Source organism: Canis lupus, chromosome 20, assembly GCF_011100685.1.
Source record: "Canis lupus familiaris isolate Mischka breed German Shepherd chromosome 20, alternate assembly UU_Cfam_GSD_1.0, whole genome shotgun sequence".
In the NCBI taxonomy this organism is placed as follows: Eukaryota; Metazoa; Chordata; class Mammalia; order Carnivora; family Canidae; genus Canis; species Canis lupus.
The window spans coordinates 676,334-692,481 of record NC_049241.1 but is presented as its reverse complement, the minus strand read 5'-3'; the positions used below and the strand labels follow the sequence as shown (position 1 = coordinate 692,481).

Sequence of the window (16,148 nt, the reverse complement as noted above, 5' to 3'; positions counted from 1 at the left end):
AGGCAACGGTGAATGAGGCTGGGGTGGTGCGGGCTGCAGCGGGGGATGCGGGGCAGGAGCGCGGGCGGGGGCGGGGCTCTGTGAGCTCTGTGAGCCGCGGCCAGCGGCGCCGGGCCTGGTGGCCGAGGCGGACTCCCCGGCTCCTGGCTGTGTGACCTCGGGCACGAGACTCCAGCTGCCTGCGCCTCAGTTTCCCCGCACCCGTGAGAGTGAAGGCAGTCGGCTGCTAGGACTAACCCATTACCAGGTGGCAGACACGCTGGTGGCGGCGGGCGAGCGAGCGTCGCGGCCCGCCCCGCCCCGCCCCGCCCCGCCCCGCGGAGGGAGCCAGAGCGCAGCCCGCGGGACCCGGGTTGGCAGAAGCGCCCGCGTCCCCGCCCCCGCCCGGCAGGAGCCGCGGACGCGCCTGCGCGGCGCAGACCCTTCCCAGCCCGGCAGGCCTCGCGCGGCGCCCCGCGCCTTACGCGCACGCGCAGCTCGGGCCCCGACTCCCGCCGTGCTCCGCACCCGGCTTTGGCGTCGCCCCGTCGCGGCGTCGCGCGCGGTGGGGCGGGGCGGGGCGGGGCGGACCGCGCTTCCTCCGAGGCGGCGGCCGGGCGCCGCGGCTGGGCCCAAGATGGACCTCCCGAAGCTGCTCGCCGCGCCGGCCGCGCGCGGGGCCCAACATGGCGGCGGCGGCGGCCCCGGTAGACTCCGCCGCGGCCCGGGGCCCCCGCCCGGCGCGGGCCCCGCGCGCCGCCGCCTGCTCCTGCTGCGGGGCCCGGAAGATGGCGGGCCGGGGCCGCTGCGCGGGGAGGCGGGGGCGGCGGCGGCGGCGGCGGGCCCGGGGCCGAGCCCCCCGGCCCTCGAGGACGGCGGCGACTCCTTCGTGGTGCTGCTGGAGGTGGCGCGCGGGGCGGCGGCCGAGGCCCCCGGGGGGCGGGCGGTCGGGCCCGGCGCTGGCGCGAGTCCCCCCGGCTGCCCTCAGCAGGGCCCCGGCGGCGCGGCCGCCGCCCCCGGGTCCGGCGCGGGCCTCGCGGGCACCGTCACCATCAACAGCCAGGACCTGCTGGTGCGCTTGGATCACGGCGTGTTCACGCTGGCCGCCGCGCCGCCGCAGCCCGGCCCGCCGCCCCGGGGCCCGTCGGCGCCGCCGGGAGAGGAGGCCGCGAGCCCGGCCGAGGGCCGCCGCGGCCCCCAGGGACCCGGCCTCGGCGCCCCGGGATACCGCTGCCCCGAGCCGCAGTGCGCGCTCTCCTTCGCCAAGAAGCACCAGCTCAAGGTGCACCTGCTGACGCACGGCAGCAGCCAGGGCCGGCGGCCCTTCAAGTGCCCCCTGGACGGCTGCGGCTGGGCCTTCACTACCTCCTACAAGCTCAAGCGGCACCTGCAGTCGCACGACAAGCTGCGGCCCTTCGGCTGCCCGGTGGGCGGCTGCGGCAAGAAGTTCACCACCGTGTACAACCTCAAGGCGCACATGAAAGGGCACGAGCAGGAGAACTTGTTCAAGTGCGAGGTGTGCTCCGAGCGCTTTCCCACGCACGCCAAACTCAGCTCCCATCAGCGCAGCCACTTCGAACCTGAGAGGCCCTACAAGTGTGACTTTCCCGGTAACTGCGCGCCGCGGGCTTCGGGGGGCTCCCAGGGCCCCAGCTGCAGACGCGGCCGCGCAGGGCGGGTGCGGGTGCGGCGTCCGCCCGCCTCCGGCTGCTCGGTGGGGCAGGATTTACCTTCCGTGGGCCCAGAGTGAGGGGCGGGAGCGGAGCCCTGTGGTGTTTGTGTCCCAGTTCTCTCCAGGTGATTTCGGTTTGACGCTTCCACCCCGCATTACCATGGGGATTCAGGAGCGAGGGAGCGCCAGTAATTACAGCCTGCCTTCCCCTCAGTGGAGGCAGCAGGCCCCTCCTAAGGTGCTTCAGGTTAATGAGGGCGATAAAGCATCTTCCTAGAGATTTGCCTTATGAGTCAGGTGTCTGTGTTCTGGGATCTTTCACCAGTGGAGTTCAGTTAGCAGGTAGTAACGTGGCACACGCTCCAGTGTGGGAGGAACACAGATGACTCTGGCCAGATGCAACACCCTAAGGCCCTAAGGGAATAGTCAAGGTGTGTGGTGCAGTGCAGTTTTCTGGCACTTTATGCTTTTATTTCCTTTGGACTTCACGGTCTTGGGAAGTTTTAAAAATTATCCTGGTTTTGGGATCCCTGGGTGGTGCAACGGTTTGGCGCCTGCCTTTGGCCCAGGGCACGATCCTGGAGACCCGGGATCAAGTCCCCACATCGGGCTCCCGGTGCATGGAGCCTGCTTCTCCCTCTGCCTGTGTCTCTACCTCTCTCTCTCTCTCTGTGACTATCATAAATAAATAAAAAATTAAAAAAAATTATCCTCGTTTTATAAATGAGCAGTGTGAGGCCCCACAATGTGGATAAAATCCAGTGGAGGGTGCTTTCCTCTCTGTCCTTGTCTACATCTGCAGGCTCGGAAAGCATGAACTCCACCAAGATAGAGAGGTTCAGCTGGTCTAAGAGGGAGAGTGTGCCTCCCCAGGAGGAAGAGAAGATTCCTGCCTGGGAAGGAGTTGTCTTGTGGCCCCTGGGGTGGAAGGCAGTGCTGGTGGGTGACACTGCAAAGCCAAGGCAGGGAATGTGGGCCACCATAGTGGTGTGAGGTGGGGATTAAAGTTGGAAGGGTGTGGGAGGGACCTTCCACATCCGCTTCATTAAAACAAAACCTCACCTATGTGTCTAGCATGCACCCTGCGTGTGTATTGATGTATTAAATATGTACAGTGCTCTTACAGTAATGCGTACGTTATAAAATACATTTAAATATAAGGATTTTGAAAAGAAATGAAAAACACGTATCAATGGGTCCTAATATTTTTTTTCTCACATACTTTTGGTTGGTCTTGTTCATGCCTCTTCATGGAGAATATAGATTTGGAGCACTGTTTCGGAGCCTTTCTCATTTATACGCTGAATGTCAATGGCTTATACTGTGCTCCCTAATAAAATGCACAAAGAGCATCATTCCTAGTATAATGCTAGGAAGATTAGGGATCTAGCTTGCTTTAGGGTGAGAAGTCCCCCTGAGAGTTTTGGATTGGATGATCAATGGTGTTCAACATGGGTGGGTTCAGGGGAGGGACCAGTGAAGCCCCATTCAGTGTTCTAGACCAGAGTTCACTGAGGCAGTGGGAATGGTGGGGAGGGGGGGGTTCCATGTAGGAAGGATTGCAGGGGCAGGATCAAAGTACTTGACTGTTGATTGCAGGGAGGGCGGTTCTTGCTAAGGCAGAGAAATTTACTTCTTGGGAGAATGTGAGTACACCAAAGCCCAAATAGAGTAGGGAGGGAGGGCAGATTTATGCTGAGGAAGAGGAGGATTTTAGGGCATTTAGGAAGTTAAGCATTTCCCAGTGAAATGTTGGCAGGGAAAGTAGGGTTCCTGGGACTAGTGCTTTGAGGCAGTGATGTGCAGCATATATCTGCTTGGCACAGTGGTAGCATGTTAAAGGCTCTGGAAAGAGCTGCCACAAAGCTACCTGGTCAGCATCTTGCAACTTGGTATTTTCTACTCTATTTAAGCACTGAACCTTTTTGTCAAAGGAGAGCCAATTGATGGGGGAAGTCTGGGGATTGCTGAGGTAGGCTCCTTTCTGGTGGCTCAGCTGGGGTTGCAGAAGGGAGTGAAAGAAAAGGTCATTATGAATGAAGAAGACCCTGGTAGCCTCCTTTGATGTCAGGGAATCCTGGTGAAATAGGCAAAAGGAGAAGCCAGGTGACAGCAGGAGCTGCTGTCGTGTACACAGGATGTCAGGGAGCACATTTGTAATTGTAGAGGACACAGGCTCACCTGTGGAGGCAGACGAGTCTCAGAACAATGGTTTAACCCTCCCAGATAGTTTCCTTGTTCCTTAGTATCTAATTTCTCTCCTTGGCTTTTCTTTGGCCTCACACAGACAGCGTTGACATTTGAGTTCACAAAATGTGAGAAAGATCCATGCTATGGAAATGGGAGCACGTGGCTGTGATTGGAGGACTTTACTTTGATCGCTTGCTTCATATCCAAGTCACATCACAACAGGTGGCCTGCGTGTGCTTATTGGCTACCCTTAGTCACTATTACAAAGCCAGATGTCAGTGGTTGTAACAGTGATTGTAACTTTCTGGAAGTGCTTCTGACTCGTTTTCTCTCATCTGCTTCAGTGTGAATTGTGTCCTGGAGCGGTAACTGGTTTAGCTGTGTTATGTGATTTTTGTCACACCAGTGAGCAGGGTTTGTGTTTTCTTCGTTTAGGCTGTGAGAAGACATTCATCACAGTGAGTGCTCTGTTTTCCCATAACCGAGCCCACTTCAGGGAACAAGAACTCTTTTCTTGTTCTTTTCCTGGGTGCAGCAAACAATATGACAAAGCCTGTCGCCTGAAAATTCACCTGAGAAGTCATACAGGTAATGAGCTAGAGAATACATTATTTGCACCTAAGATTTGTCTTTGTGGTAGCTTGCATTTATGCTTATGTGGTGTAACTTTTTCTTTTCTAAGGTGAAAGACCTTTTATTTGTGATTCTGACAGTTGTGGCTGGACCTTCACCAGCATGTCTAAACTCCTACGGCACAAAAGGTAATCTTTATGTTTTGGTTTAAGTACCAGTAGTAACAACAAATAAGTTGTTAGTAGTAGAAGCCTATGGATTAAATGTCTGTCTTTTTTTTTTTCTTTTAAGTTATAAGAAATGGAGCCCATTGTAGATAGTTTAGAAAGTTCAGAAAGCTATGAAAAGAGAACCGCTCAGAATCTGATCACCTAAATGTCAGTTTTTCTACATATGCTGCTTTTTAAATGTAGTTTGTGTGCTTTATATCTCATTCGATGTTTAAAACAAGTTAACATTGTGGAAGAAACTTTTCTGATGTCATTACAAACTTTCTGTGCTGGTAACGATGCTCTTGGGGGGCTTTCCCTGCTTGCAGGTGATGTTCAGCACTTTACAGATGTGTTTCCTTTAACCTTCACAAAAACTCTACCTTCGATGTTCTTATTCTCCCTGGTTTGCTTTGGGACAGAGATTGGGTTGTCTGTGCTTGCACAGCTGTGGCGGATTTGAGGGGTTTAAGCACAACAAGATTACTTAGGAAAGGACAGTGTTTATGCATGGACTTGAGGGGGTCCTTTTAACATTGCAGTTGTTTTCTGTGCATCCTTCTCTTTGCCCTCTGTAGCTTGGAAACCACGTTTGTTATCAGAATTTCTAAACATTAGAAGTAGCTCAGCAATACATTTGGGACCCAGCTGCTCCTAGATGGAGCAGCACTAATTGTTGTGTTTGACTTTCCCATCAGCCTTGTCATTAAAGTCAAATTTCTGATTACAGGATTAGCTAAATTGCAAAGCTTCCCACATGGGCTATATAGAATTAAGATTTTCTGAAATGTATGGATCATTTTCTTTAAATGCTAAGAATTTTTAATTTGCAGAATTTTAAACAAAGAATCACCTCTGAGGTCTGGTGTTTCCACGTTGTGTTGTAATCACCATTCCCTGTTTTTCTTTTCTGGCAGGAAACATGATGATGACCGGAGGTTTACCTGCCCCGTTGAAGGCTGTGGGAAGTCTTTCACCAGAGCAGAGCACCTGAAAGGCCATAGCATCACCCACCTGGGTACAAAGCCATTTGAGTGTCCCGTGGAAGGTACATTTTAATATATTAGTTTGAGCTATAAACTAGTACATGTCCTTGTTTTTGTAAGTTTAAGTTGTTTAAAGGTAAGTTTTAGACAAGGTGAGTATAAGTTGCAGCATTCGATTTAAGTGACCAGTTTTTATTTAATTGCTCTCTCTTGGGAACCGTGTGTTGAAAAGAACAGACTTTAGAATCCAGTCTGGTTTGACTCTTGGTTCTGAGGTGCTCTCACTAGATCTGTGGCTCTAGTTTATTACCTGTTTAACTTGGTGGTTGTGAGGATTAGGTGAAATAACATGTGAAAAATGGCTGTTTTGGCATCTGGCACCTATCACAGATTCAGTAAGTGTTAGCTATGTGATTGGACGGCAGTCATGTTAGTCTAGCTTTTAAGAAAAGCATTAGGATTTCTTTTTTTTTTTCTCTGAAACATGGAAGGCACGATTCATTGGCCAGAAGTCAGCTCTGTGGCTTGGCTTGTCTGTGCTGGCCCTAGTGTAAGTGCTGCAGATGTGCTAGAGGGGCAGAGCAGGTCAGTGTATGGTTGTGAATCTGATTCCTGGCTCCTCCTGCCCTAAGTTGATGATACCAGGCTAGCTTCTATTTTCCTTATCTGGAAAAGACCAATTTGAAGCTAAGACCAGTTCCTAGAATATCATGAAGATAATACAGGTAGTTTAATAATGACACAGTTTCCCTTGTATCGGAGCTCCAGTTGAGGCACACCAGGTAGGCCAGTAGTTATAGGGTGCTGTGGGGCCACAAAGGTTCCTAGTGTGGGGGCATGGGAATGGTCTCCCAGTCAGCTGCAAAAGGAGGCAGAGCTAGCTAGGGATAGAGGAGGCAGGAGAGACCAGTGTAGGGTGTCTCCCAGAGTGGTGAGAGCAGCAGGCTGGGTGCTCGGGGCAGGGGTGTGATGGGACCATGTTTGAGCTCAGGCTCCATCTGGTTTCCTGAGGAGATGGCCGGTGCCCGCCATGGAGCTTGGCAGTGGGAAGGTAGAGCAGGCACAGGCGGGAGAGACGGGAGTTAGGCAGTGTACCAGTAGTACCTGGTAATGGATTTGGGAGGAGGACTTGAGGGTGAGGCAGTAGTTGGGGCCAGCATCTCACTGGAGGTGGACACACAGGGCCCATGGTTGGAGGAGCACAATGTGCTGCATGCATTTTAGGTGCCCACAGGCTTTTCAGCTTCACATACTCAGGAGGCAGGGATACACTGCTTGCTGAACTTGGTGAGGAGGTGGGCTGGGAGTGCGGCAGGCAGCACGTAGTGATGATTTAAGCCACAGAAGTGGATGCAGTGCTCAAGGATCGCTGTAGGCTGAAGAGAGGCAGTGTGGTGTGGTGATTGAGGGTCTGAGGCTTCCCGGACTCCAATACCAGGCCTGCTACTTAGGGTGTTCTGTGACCTCTGACAAGCAGCTCTAGCGCTCTCTGCCTCTTTTCTTCATCTTTGAAGTGATCACAAAACCACACAGGGTGTCGTGAGAGGGCCCTGCTAGGTCACAGGTTTAATCAAGGCATATAGAAAACAGCAAATGTCACCTATTGTCATTGTTACCACTGCTATTCAATAAAAAAGGCCTAGGACAAAAACTCTGGGGACCGCCATAAATTCAGGTGGAAAAGAAGAAGGGAACCATGGGAGGGGCCTAAGAACAAATGGGAAGAGTGGTAGCATTAGCAGCATTGAAGCCAAGAGAGGAGGATGTTTGGGAAAGGGGAGGAGTCAGTCCTGAGTGCTGAGGTGCGACAGCTTGGTGAGGACCCTGGGCTCCTTTGGCAGAGTCCGTGGGGTCTTGCAGGGTGAGGGTTGAGGTTCAAGGTTCAGTGGAGAAGCTTACACAGAACCCTGCTCCAGTGCCCTGAGCGGTGGAGTAGGGTAAAGCAGGAGGTAGTCTGTGACGGAGGGAAAGAGGAAGGGTGCTAGCTGGCTACAGAAGAAGGGTTGGCTTCTGCCTTTTAGTAGCTGTGTCCTGGAGAGCTTTGAGCAGGTGGAGGCAGGTGCAGAGGGGGTGACCAGTGGTGCTTGATTGAAGAGTGCTCTCCTCAAGGTGAGGACAGGAGTCCTGGGAAAGGATCCTAGAACCCTTTCTTGGATCGGCTGAGAGTTCTTGAACCTGGATGACTAGACTATTCTTTCTGTTTTTGAAATGTTTGAAATGTTTCATAATAGAAGTTTAAGAACAATAAAAAGTCAAAAAACCACCACCACCCATTTTTCATAGTAACATAGGAGACAGAGGGTAGGGTTACACAGCAGGGAGTGTGTATGATGAGGGAAGGCAGGATGGTTGACTGAGGATGGCGCAAGCGTGCGTGGGGGCGGTGGCAGCGGCCTCTCTAGTATGTGTGGTGCTGCGTATAGAGTCAAGGTTGGGAGGTGTGAGTTGAGGAGATTCCCATGGCATTTGTCATTGATGGGCCATTTCTGCCCCTCCTTGGGGTGGGGATAACTTGGTGTAAGTGTGGGGTACTGGGTATTAATAGCTTTGATTTATTAAGAATAGATAAAAATCTTGGTAGATAATGTTGCAGTTAGGAAAAGACAGCCATTAACACACAGGGAGAAATGGTCACATTCCTGGCCACCAAAGGATATACAAGTGAAAATGAAGTATATTTTGTTTCCTATTGAGTTAGCAAATATTTTTAAAAATGGAAACGACAGGCACACCTCCTTGTTGTGGTTGATCCCTGTCCTTGGCAAAGTAGATTGGTAGCGAGTGTTTTTGGTGCCCTTGCTCTGTGATGTGCCTCCTTAAGCCCGTGTTGAGGAGTCCCAGCTGGACAAGGGGGGCGAGGGACACTGTACAGAGTATTCCTGGGGACTGTGTGGAGCAAAGTACACATTGCCGACTCTACCTCAGGGTGAGACTGGAGGCGTCTGCTCTCTCGTGTGTTTTCCAAATGTTCTCTCATGAGCCTGACCTGGAAACAAGCTGGAGGTTGCCTTTGAAAATGAAGTAAGTTCAAAACTCCTTTCAGAGGCAGCCAAAATCTTTAGTCATCTGGCTGTATTCTATCTTCATAGCTTCTTTTCCTAAAATAAGCCTCTTCCAGGCCCTAGACTCCAGCAGCTCCACCTCGCCATCCCAGGAAGGTGCTACAAGTGCTGTGATGCTTGTTCCATTTTCTTGGACACTGTGCGAGCACTCCGTAGGTTGGCATTGTTTACATGTAGTCTTTATAGCCCTTGTGAGGCAAGTGCCATTCCTGCTTTACAGAAAACAAAAAGATCCAGGAAGAGTAAATAAGGCCACATGGCCAGTAGGGACCGAGCTAGAGTTGGGCTCCAGAATCCAAGCTCTACCCACCCTACTTTGTGGCCTCCACACCTCAGATAGCAGCTCCCTTGGCCCACACACCCTCCTGCTCTGCTGTGTGTCCCCTTACATTTGTCAAGATCCAGTCATCACCTCAAATGCTGCCTACTTCTTCAAACCTTTTTTTCTCTCAAGAGGTATGCTGTTTCTTCTGATGCTAGAACACTTTATGGCACGAGCACTGGTTTTATTTTGCCTTTTGTTAGGACAGCTGGGTGTTTATATGTCCATTCCAGGCCACAGGCTTGTAGCTACCAAGAACTGTGCTTCCCAACTCTGTGTGTACTCGTACAGAGCTCCAGCAGTGGGAGGTAAGGGTAAGGGGAAGGTGTTGTTTTTAATTTGTCTTGTTTTCCTTCTGACACAGGCGCCGGTCTGTGGTCTTCCTGACTCTGGCTAAGCTGTTGAGTAGTCAGCAAGGCAGTTCCCCCTCCAGGCTCCACTTGTGCTCCTGATTTAGGGTCATTTGCTTCATCCCTTTGGGCATCAGTTTTTCAGTGGTAAAATAAGAGGAAGTGGCTTTGGTGATCTGTTGTGAGATGGTTTCCAGCTCTAAATAGGGTTCCAGTTTTTACAGTAGTAGTTAAATACAGATGATTGATACAAATTTTTAGCAGTTGAACGTTTAAGTGGTTGTTTGACATGTAATTTGACTGACTTTCCCCAGCAGCCTACGTCATGGGTGAAGAAACAGGTCTAGAGTTGGCTTGTCAAGGTTATGTGTCTTCTACACAACTGATGGGGGACTCCTATTTCCTTTTAAATACAGTTTGCTTTCAAATTTAATTCCTTGTGTCAGGGAGGAAGAATTTTCTTCTGCTATTCAAAGTTGTTCTAGGTGGAGTAAATTAAACCAATATGAGCCGATTAACAGAAAATAAAATTTAATTTCATGTGTATGGAAAACCCACACAGACATGAGATTCCAAAGACAGGCAAAATGAAGTATATATGTCATCCTGAGCTAAAGAGAAGGGTGGGTAGGGATCTGGGACTTTAAAAGGGAAGGTAAGCATTTCACAGGAAAATGAAAACTAGTAAATTTTTGGTGAACAAGTGCTTGCTGGGCCCACAGAAACAGTGGGACGCAGAGAAGCCTTTATCAAATGGGCCTTGTTGGGTCCTCCCTGTCCACCTAGTTGGTGTCATAATGTAGTTCTCTGTGGTGGTAGCTGGAGCAAGTTCTCCATCTAAATGCTTTTAGGCAGTAGGCAGAGAGATGTCAAAATGTATTTCTGAGTCTTTTGGGCCTTGATTGTTCCCAGCTGGCATAATCTGCATGCCAGGGAGGCCCAGCTTGGGGCAGCCTGCCTTGGCCCTTATGTTCGTGATGCTGCCCCAAGGGGTATTGTGTGTCTTTCCCTGGCCAGTGGCCAGAGCTTGGACATACCATTGTCTTAGGACTGTGTTGGGAGGAAATGTCAACACCAGTTCCTTAGGAATCTTCACTTTTACCACTCATCGTTCTTTTTGTTCCAGGGTGCTGTGCCAGGTTCTCTGCCCGTAGCAGCCTCTACATTCACTCTAAGAAACACCTGCAGGACGTGGGTGCTCCAAAAAGCCGTTGCCCAGTCTCCAGCTGTAACAGACTCTTCACCTCCAAGCACAGCATGAAGGCACACGTTGTCCGACAGCATAGCCAGCGCCCAGGTCTGCTCGGTTTACTTCCCCCTTTGGGCTCTGCAAAGATGTGTATGTTTGACATATGTCAGTGGAGCCAAAGCTTGTCCTTCCGTCCTTCGCCCCTTCCAGAAGTTGCGTGGTTGGAGGTTAAAGTAATTGAGCACAGTGAAATCTGAACTAGTCCATGGACCATGGCTGTGAAGCCTAGTGGCATTGGCATCTTTTGGGGTCTCTCCTGCCACTTGCCGCTGACCCTTAATCCCTCCCTTGTTTCTGAAGTGCTTCCCTTGAGGAGCATTCAGTCTTCTACTTGTGGGTGTGTATCTATCTATCTATCTATCTATTTATTTATGGGGGAAATATTTATGTATATGTATTTTTATTTTCAGTGTTTTACTTGGTTTGTTTTTCCTAGCATGTCTTCTAAAACTGTCTCCCTCTGTGAGTTTTGAGCCTGAATTCTGAGCCTTCCCCTCCTGTTTCTCTTCACTCCTTTCTCCCTGTCCTACTATGCTCTCTGAACACTTCCGTCTCCTCTCCACCATGGTGAGGAAAAATTCTGGAAGGCCAGACAGAGTGGTGGTGCACCTTGTGAGCAGGGGGCCGAGCTTGAGCGCCTGGGGAGGAGAGGGCAGAGAGGGAACCACAGCAGTAGTCAGGGGATTCTGGGCGCCCCTGAAGGCCTAGTCATCTGGCCACATGCTGAGTGGGACTGACAGTCTGCCTCTTGAGACTGCACACACAACCCCTTGAGCAGGACTCTGAGGGGTCTGGGCAGCTGTGCGCTGCCTCTGCCCCGGAGCTCCAACTATCTTGCCCCCTGGGGCGCAGTAGGGTTGCTGTTCCTGGCAGGGAAGGTGCTGGCTGGCCTTACAGTTACTTGAGCCTGCTGCCTCCCTGCCACCTGTGTGACAGGCAGCACCAGCCTTAGGGCATAGCCACTTCCTAGCCGTGTGATCCAAGCCAGGGCACAGGCCCTCAAGCCTCAGTCCCCTCGTCTATAAAACAGAAGAGAATTTGCCTAGTTCTCCAAAGGAAATGTCCTTCCTCTGGCTTCTTCCCATCCTGTTTAGATGTGGTCACTTCATTCCTTTGGCTTTAATAGTAATTGCCATTCTGCTTGGGATTTAAAGAAGCTGCCCTTCTAAACTCTAGGTGTTGGGAGGACTCCTGTCAGAGGCTGTCACCTCACTCACAGAATCCTCAAGAGCCTAAGGTTGGCGTTGAGAGGCCCTCAGCGGTCGGGTTGTCGCTGCTGGCTCTGAGCTGGCACTATGGGATACCCGGTCTCTCTGCTCCTGGACTTGTGCAGTCAGCGACAGCATGACTTATCCCACATGAGCTTCCTTAGGCTCTGTGTCCACATGAGAACCTCTTAGGGGCTCTGTAGTGCCTGTGTTGCCCAGGCTGTGAATTCATAATGTGCCATCGACTGACTTGTGTGTCGTTCTTCCTTGCCATGGTCAGGGGAGATAACGAGCTGGTGTCCCGGGGCCAGCCTGGTGAGAAGCGTGTGCTTGGGAACACCCGCTGTTGTGGATGCTGCCAGGGGCTTTGCCAAGCGCTGGATGGGCTGCTGCAGTCCCCCTTCATGGCAGTCCCAGGGCAGGGGCATCTTCACTGCTCTGTCCCTGATGAGCTGGAAAGGAGAGGGACTTGTCTGGGGTCACATAGACTGAGAAGTGCTGGAGCGAGTCTGGACCATTGTAACCTTGGTCTAGATGATCTGTAAGAATTAACGTTTACTAATTTCTAAATATTGGGGCCTTGTGATAGCAGATGTCTAGTAAATATCTGGATTTCAGTGCTAAATAGGAAATTTTTGAACAAATTAGTGTCTCTTTACACTGAGATGATTATTTTTTCGTCCTTATGAAATTCTGAAGATGGGAATTTTTGGAAAGTTTTGAAAAAGAGTTTTCCATTTTTAATTCTCTAAAGAATGTCTGCCATTGTTTTAAAGCTTTATTGGTACTGAGATACTTAGTAAAGAAGCAATATACATTTATCAGTACTATTCTTAAACTTTGAAGTAGTATGACAAGTTAAGAAGGTATATTTGGGATTTGGTTATTAATTTATTTTGGGAGGGTCTGTATTTCTTTCATAGGTTTGCATTAGAACTCTAATAGGCACTCTGAGCTGGTGTCCACAGCTGGCAAGTAGGAGTTTGGGATCAGCTAACAGTTGGTGTAGGAGGAATACAGCTGGAGCACTGAGAGAACCTTTTCCCTCTGGCCAGGCACTGGCATGTTCTAGAAGCTTCAGGTAGAAATTTCTTGGGAAGGGTTAACTTCAGGGCCCTGTTTGGTTCCTTTACCCAAATACTTTGTCCTCCCATTTTCCTCTTTGCTTGGTGCTTGAAGAGTCCTAGGATATGGGATGATTGATTGGGTGTACTGGTGTATAAATCCCTGATTTGAATATTCACTGGAAGTTTTTAGATTTTATTTTTAAGTAGTTTCTACACCCAACGTGGGCTTGAACTCACAACCCTGACCGAAATCAAGAGTCACAGGCTCCACCGACTGAGCCAGCCTGGCGCCCCTCAATTAAATTTTGCGAAAGTATGCCAATGCTCATTATTTCTCTAAGGGTAGTCTGACTGTTTAAGTTACTTAATTGAATAACAAATACTTGTAGAGTGAATTGATCAACAACTGAAGCTGAATGAACAAATAAGACTAAAGAGGTATTTACTAGAATTATTTTTTTGCTGTAATCATTAAATACTGCTTAGAGACCAGTTGCCAGTGCCTGGTGCTAAAGGGACAGTATGGATCAGATAGACTCCCTATCCTCAGGATGATTGTGGCCTAGGGGGAGGAAGGAGTGTTAGAGGTTGGAAATACAGTGGTAGGGGGTGAAGGGGAGCCCCTCAGAAGAAGTTCCATGGAGAGGACATAGCTCCAGAGTGCCTGGGGGGCTGATGTCTTAGTTCTCTGTAATCCCTAGGGTTGGGACCTTGAGGTAGGGCCTTGATCCCAGAGCGCAACAGCAGGACAGTTTTTTTTCGCCACTGGTCACCCCCAGATGACTCAAATTTGTTTTGGAATGATAGTTGTGGAGTGAAGCACAGATTTTTGATGAGATGTGAGCTGATCAAGCTGATTCCAAAAATATCCCAGAGTCAGAGTTTAGCTTGTGTCTGGCTTCTGAAGATTTGTGTTCTGTGGCAGGTTTTACAGGCTTCCGAGGGCTGTTCTTGTCATGTAGCAGAAAGAGCATAGGCTTTGGAGCCAGAAAGACATGGATTCAAGTCTTGCTCTTCCTGTTACAGTTGATGTGACTTTAGGAAATGTTATTTAGACTCTTAGGTCATTTCCTGTCTGGAGAAATCCCTGTCAGCTCAGGGATTTGAGACAATGTATATAAAATGCCAGATAGGTTATAAGGCAGTGCTTTTCTTCAGCATGTGGCCATTTTGGATGCAGCAGGTATGGGAGGGGTAGATGTTACCTTGATGGGTTGCTTGCTAGCATAACATCTCAAGCACAAATGAAACTTCCAGGTCTGCTGAAGGACATAAAACACCTAGTGTTCATTTCTCTTTCAGATCTCTTCCCTCAGCTTGGAGTTCCGAGCTCTCTCAAGCACAGCAGCGATCTTGGCAGCCCAGGCCAAAGTGAGCTCAACAACATAGACCTGGCAGCGCTCTTCTCCGATGCACCAGGTGATGGTGGTGTTGCGGCCGGGGCCTCCGACGAGGCGCTGAACTCTGGCATCTTGACTATTGATGTTACGTCTGTGAGCACCTCGCTTGGAGGGAACCTTCCTGCTAACAGTAGTTCCTTGGGGCCCATGGACCCTCTGGTGTTGGTGGCGCACAGTGATATTCCTCCAAGCCTGGATAGCCCTCTCGTTCTGGGGACGGCAGCTACGGTTCTTCAGCAGAGCAGCTTCAGTATGGATGACGTGCAGACTGTAAGTGCAGGGGCATTAGGCTGCCTGGTGGCTCTGCCTGTGAAGAACCTGAGTCCGGACCCACAGGCTTTGACCTCAGGTGGTCATTTAGCAGACAGCACCAGCGCACTGACCTCTCCAAGCCCTCCGCCTGGAAAGACCAACAGCCCGGAACTGCTGACTCCAATCAAAGTGGAATTGGACTCGCCTCCTGGCCCCGACACTGTCAGGCAGCAAGAACGGAGCCGAGGGACACCCCGGTCGGTGTTCTGCAGCCCTGCAGAAAAGCACAGTCCTCAGAAAGACACGGGGCTCAGTGCGGGGACCGGCAACATCTATTTGGTATGAAGTGCTCTATTCAGTCACCACCGCATAACTCGCTTCTCTCACACTCAGTTTTGAGGATGTTCTGGATTAATCGTTCATGTGCAGACATTTCTTAATGGTTTGCGAAAAGACGGAGCCCTGGACTACAAGTCTGGAAATCCAAGTCTGGAATTCTGATCTTGAGTCTGGAACTGACTAGGTTTTACGACCTTGAGGAAATCACTTACCCTGTCTGAGCCTAAAATTCTCATTTATTTCTAAAATGAGGGGTTTGGGCTAGATGATTTCTAAGGTCCTTCTATGATTCTGTGATGATGGTTTTTTTTTTTTTTTTTTTTTTTCCCTTGGAAAAAGAAAGGGGGGTATTTCATTATGTTGAAATGTTCTGCCTTTGTGCTTTTTCCGGAATAACAGGTCCTTAGACTTACTAATGGCCAGAGGAAGAGGATTCATGACATCAGGTTTAATAGAAACTTTAAAACCATGCAAAAAGTTCTTTAAAAAAATTAGAATAAAAAAAGGGAGTGGTTGTGAGCTTTTTTTTCTGGAGGGCTATAAGAGTACTCCAATTTTGAGGCTCTACAGTTAAATACTTTATATTTATGTCAATTAATACATTTAATATAATTTAATTTAAAGTAATTTAATTAAAGATTTTTTGGGGAGAGTCTATTTTCTCAGTCTCAGATGGGAATGATCAAATAAGTTTTTTCTTTGTGGCATAGGTTAAATTTGATGGTGATATTTATATTGTTTAAAATGTTAAATCTTACCACAGTTTTTTTAAAAAAGTTAAATTCTTTGAATTAGAATCAATTGTGAGGGATGTGGTAACCCATCTACCATGAGCCTTTCAGTCTGAGAGAAGCACCTTTTCTGACGGCTCTCCCTTGTTTGTGGCAGAGCTGTCCTCACCAGCCTTTGCTTAGGTGGCCAGAGCAGTTGCTAAGCCACCCAGGAGACTGGGCCAGGATGGGAGATGACCGAGGCTCCGAGGTCAGTGGGGAGGAAGGGCCTGTGTGGAGGGCCTTGGTACCTCGGGAGACCGTGGTTCTTGGTGCCACTGCATCTCCAGAGCCGTAACTGTGGGTGGAGGCAGGAGGAGCCACCATGACCTTGATCCTGACCCCTTGTTCATTTTCTCGCTAGCTGTGTGACGTTGGGCTGCCTCGATTCTCTGAGCACAGATGGTGTGTGGTGAATGGGTTACAGGTATGCCACAAGCTGTTGAGGGCTATTCTTTTTCTTTTTGTAGTGATGAGGGTTAAACTGCTTTTCTTACCAAACATTCACAAATTTACAGAC

General features: G+C 49.9%; 1 protein-coding gene across 1 annotated transcript in view; it reads left to right on the top strand.

The window, feature by feature from the left end:
* The first annotated feature begins 616 nt into the window (after nt 1-616).
* The window catches only part of ZXDC (ZXD family zinc finger C), a 44,750-nt gene continuing 29,218 nt past the window's right edge, over nt 617-16,148 (top strand). Inside the window, exons 1-6 of the mRNA XM_038565436.1 lie at nt 617-1,589; nt 4,277-4,429; nt 4,524-4,602; nt 5,541-5,671; nt 10,470-10,640; nt 14,170-14,858. Coding sequence (XP_038421364.1) covers nt 617-1,589; nt 4,277-4,429; nt 4,524-4,602; nt 5,541-5,671; nt 10,470-10,640; nt 14,170-14,858 — 2,196 coding nt within the window. The remainder of the gene's footprint in view (nt 1,590-4,276; nt 4,430-4,523; nt 4,603-5,540; nt 5,672-10,469; nt 10,641-14,169; nt 14,859-16,148) is intronic.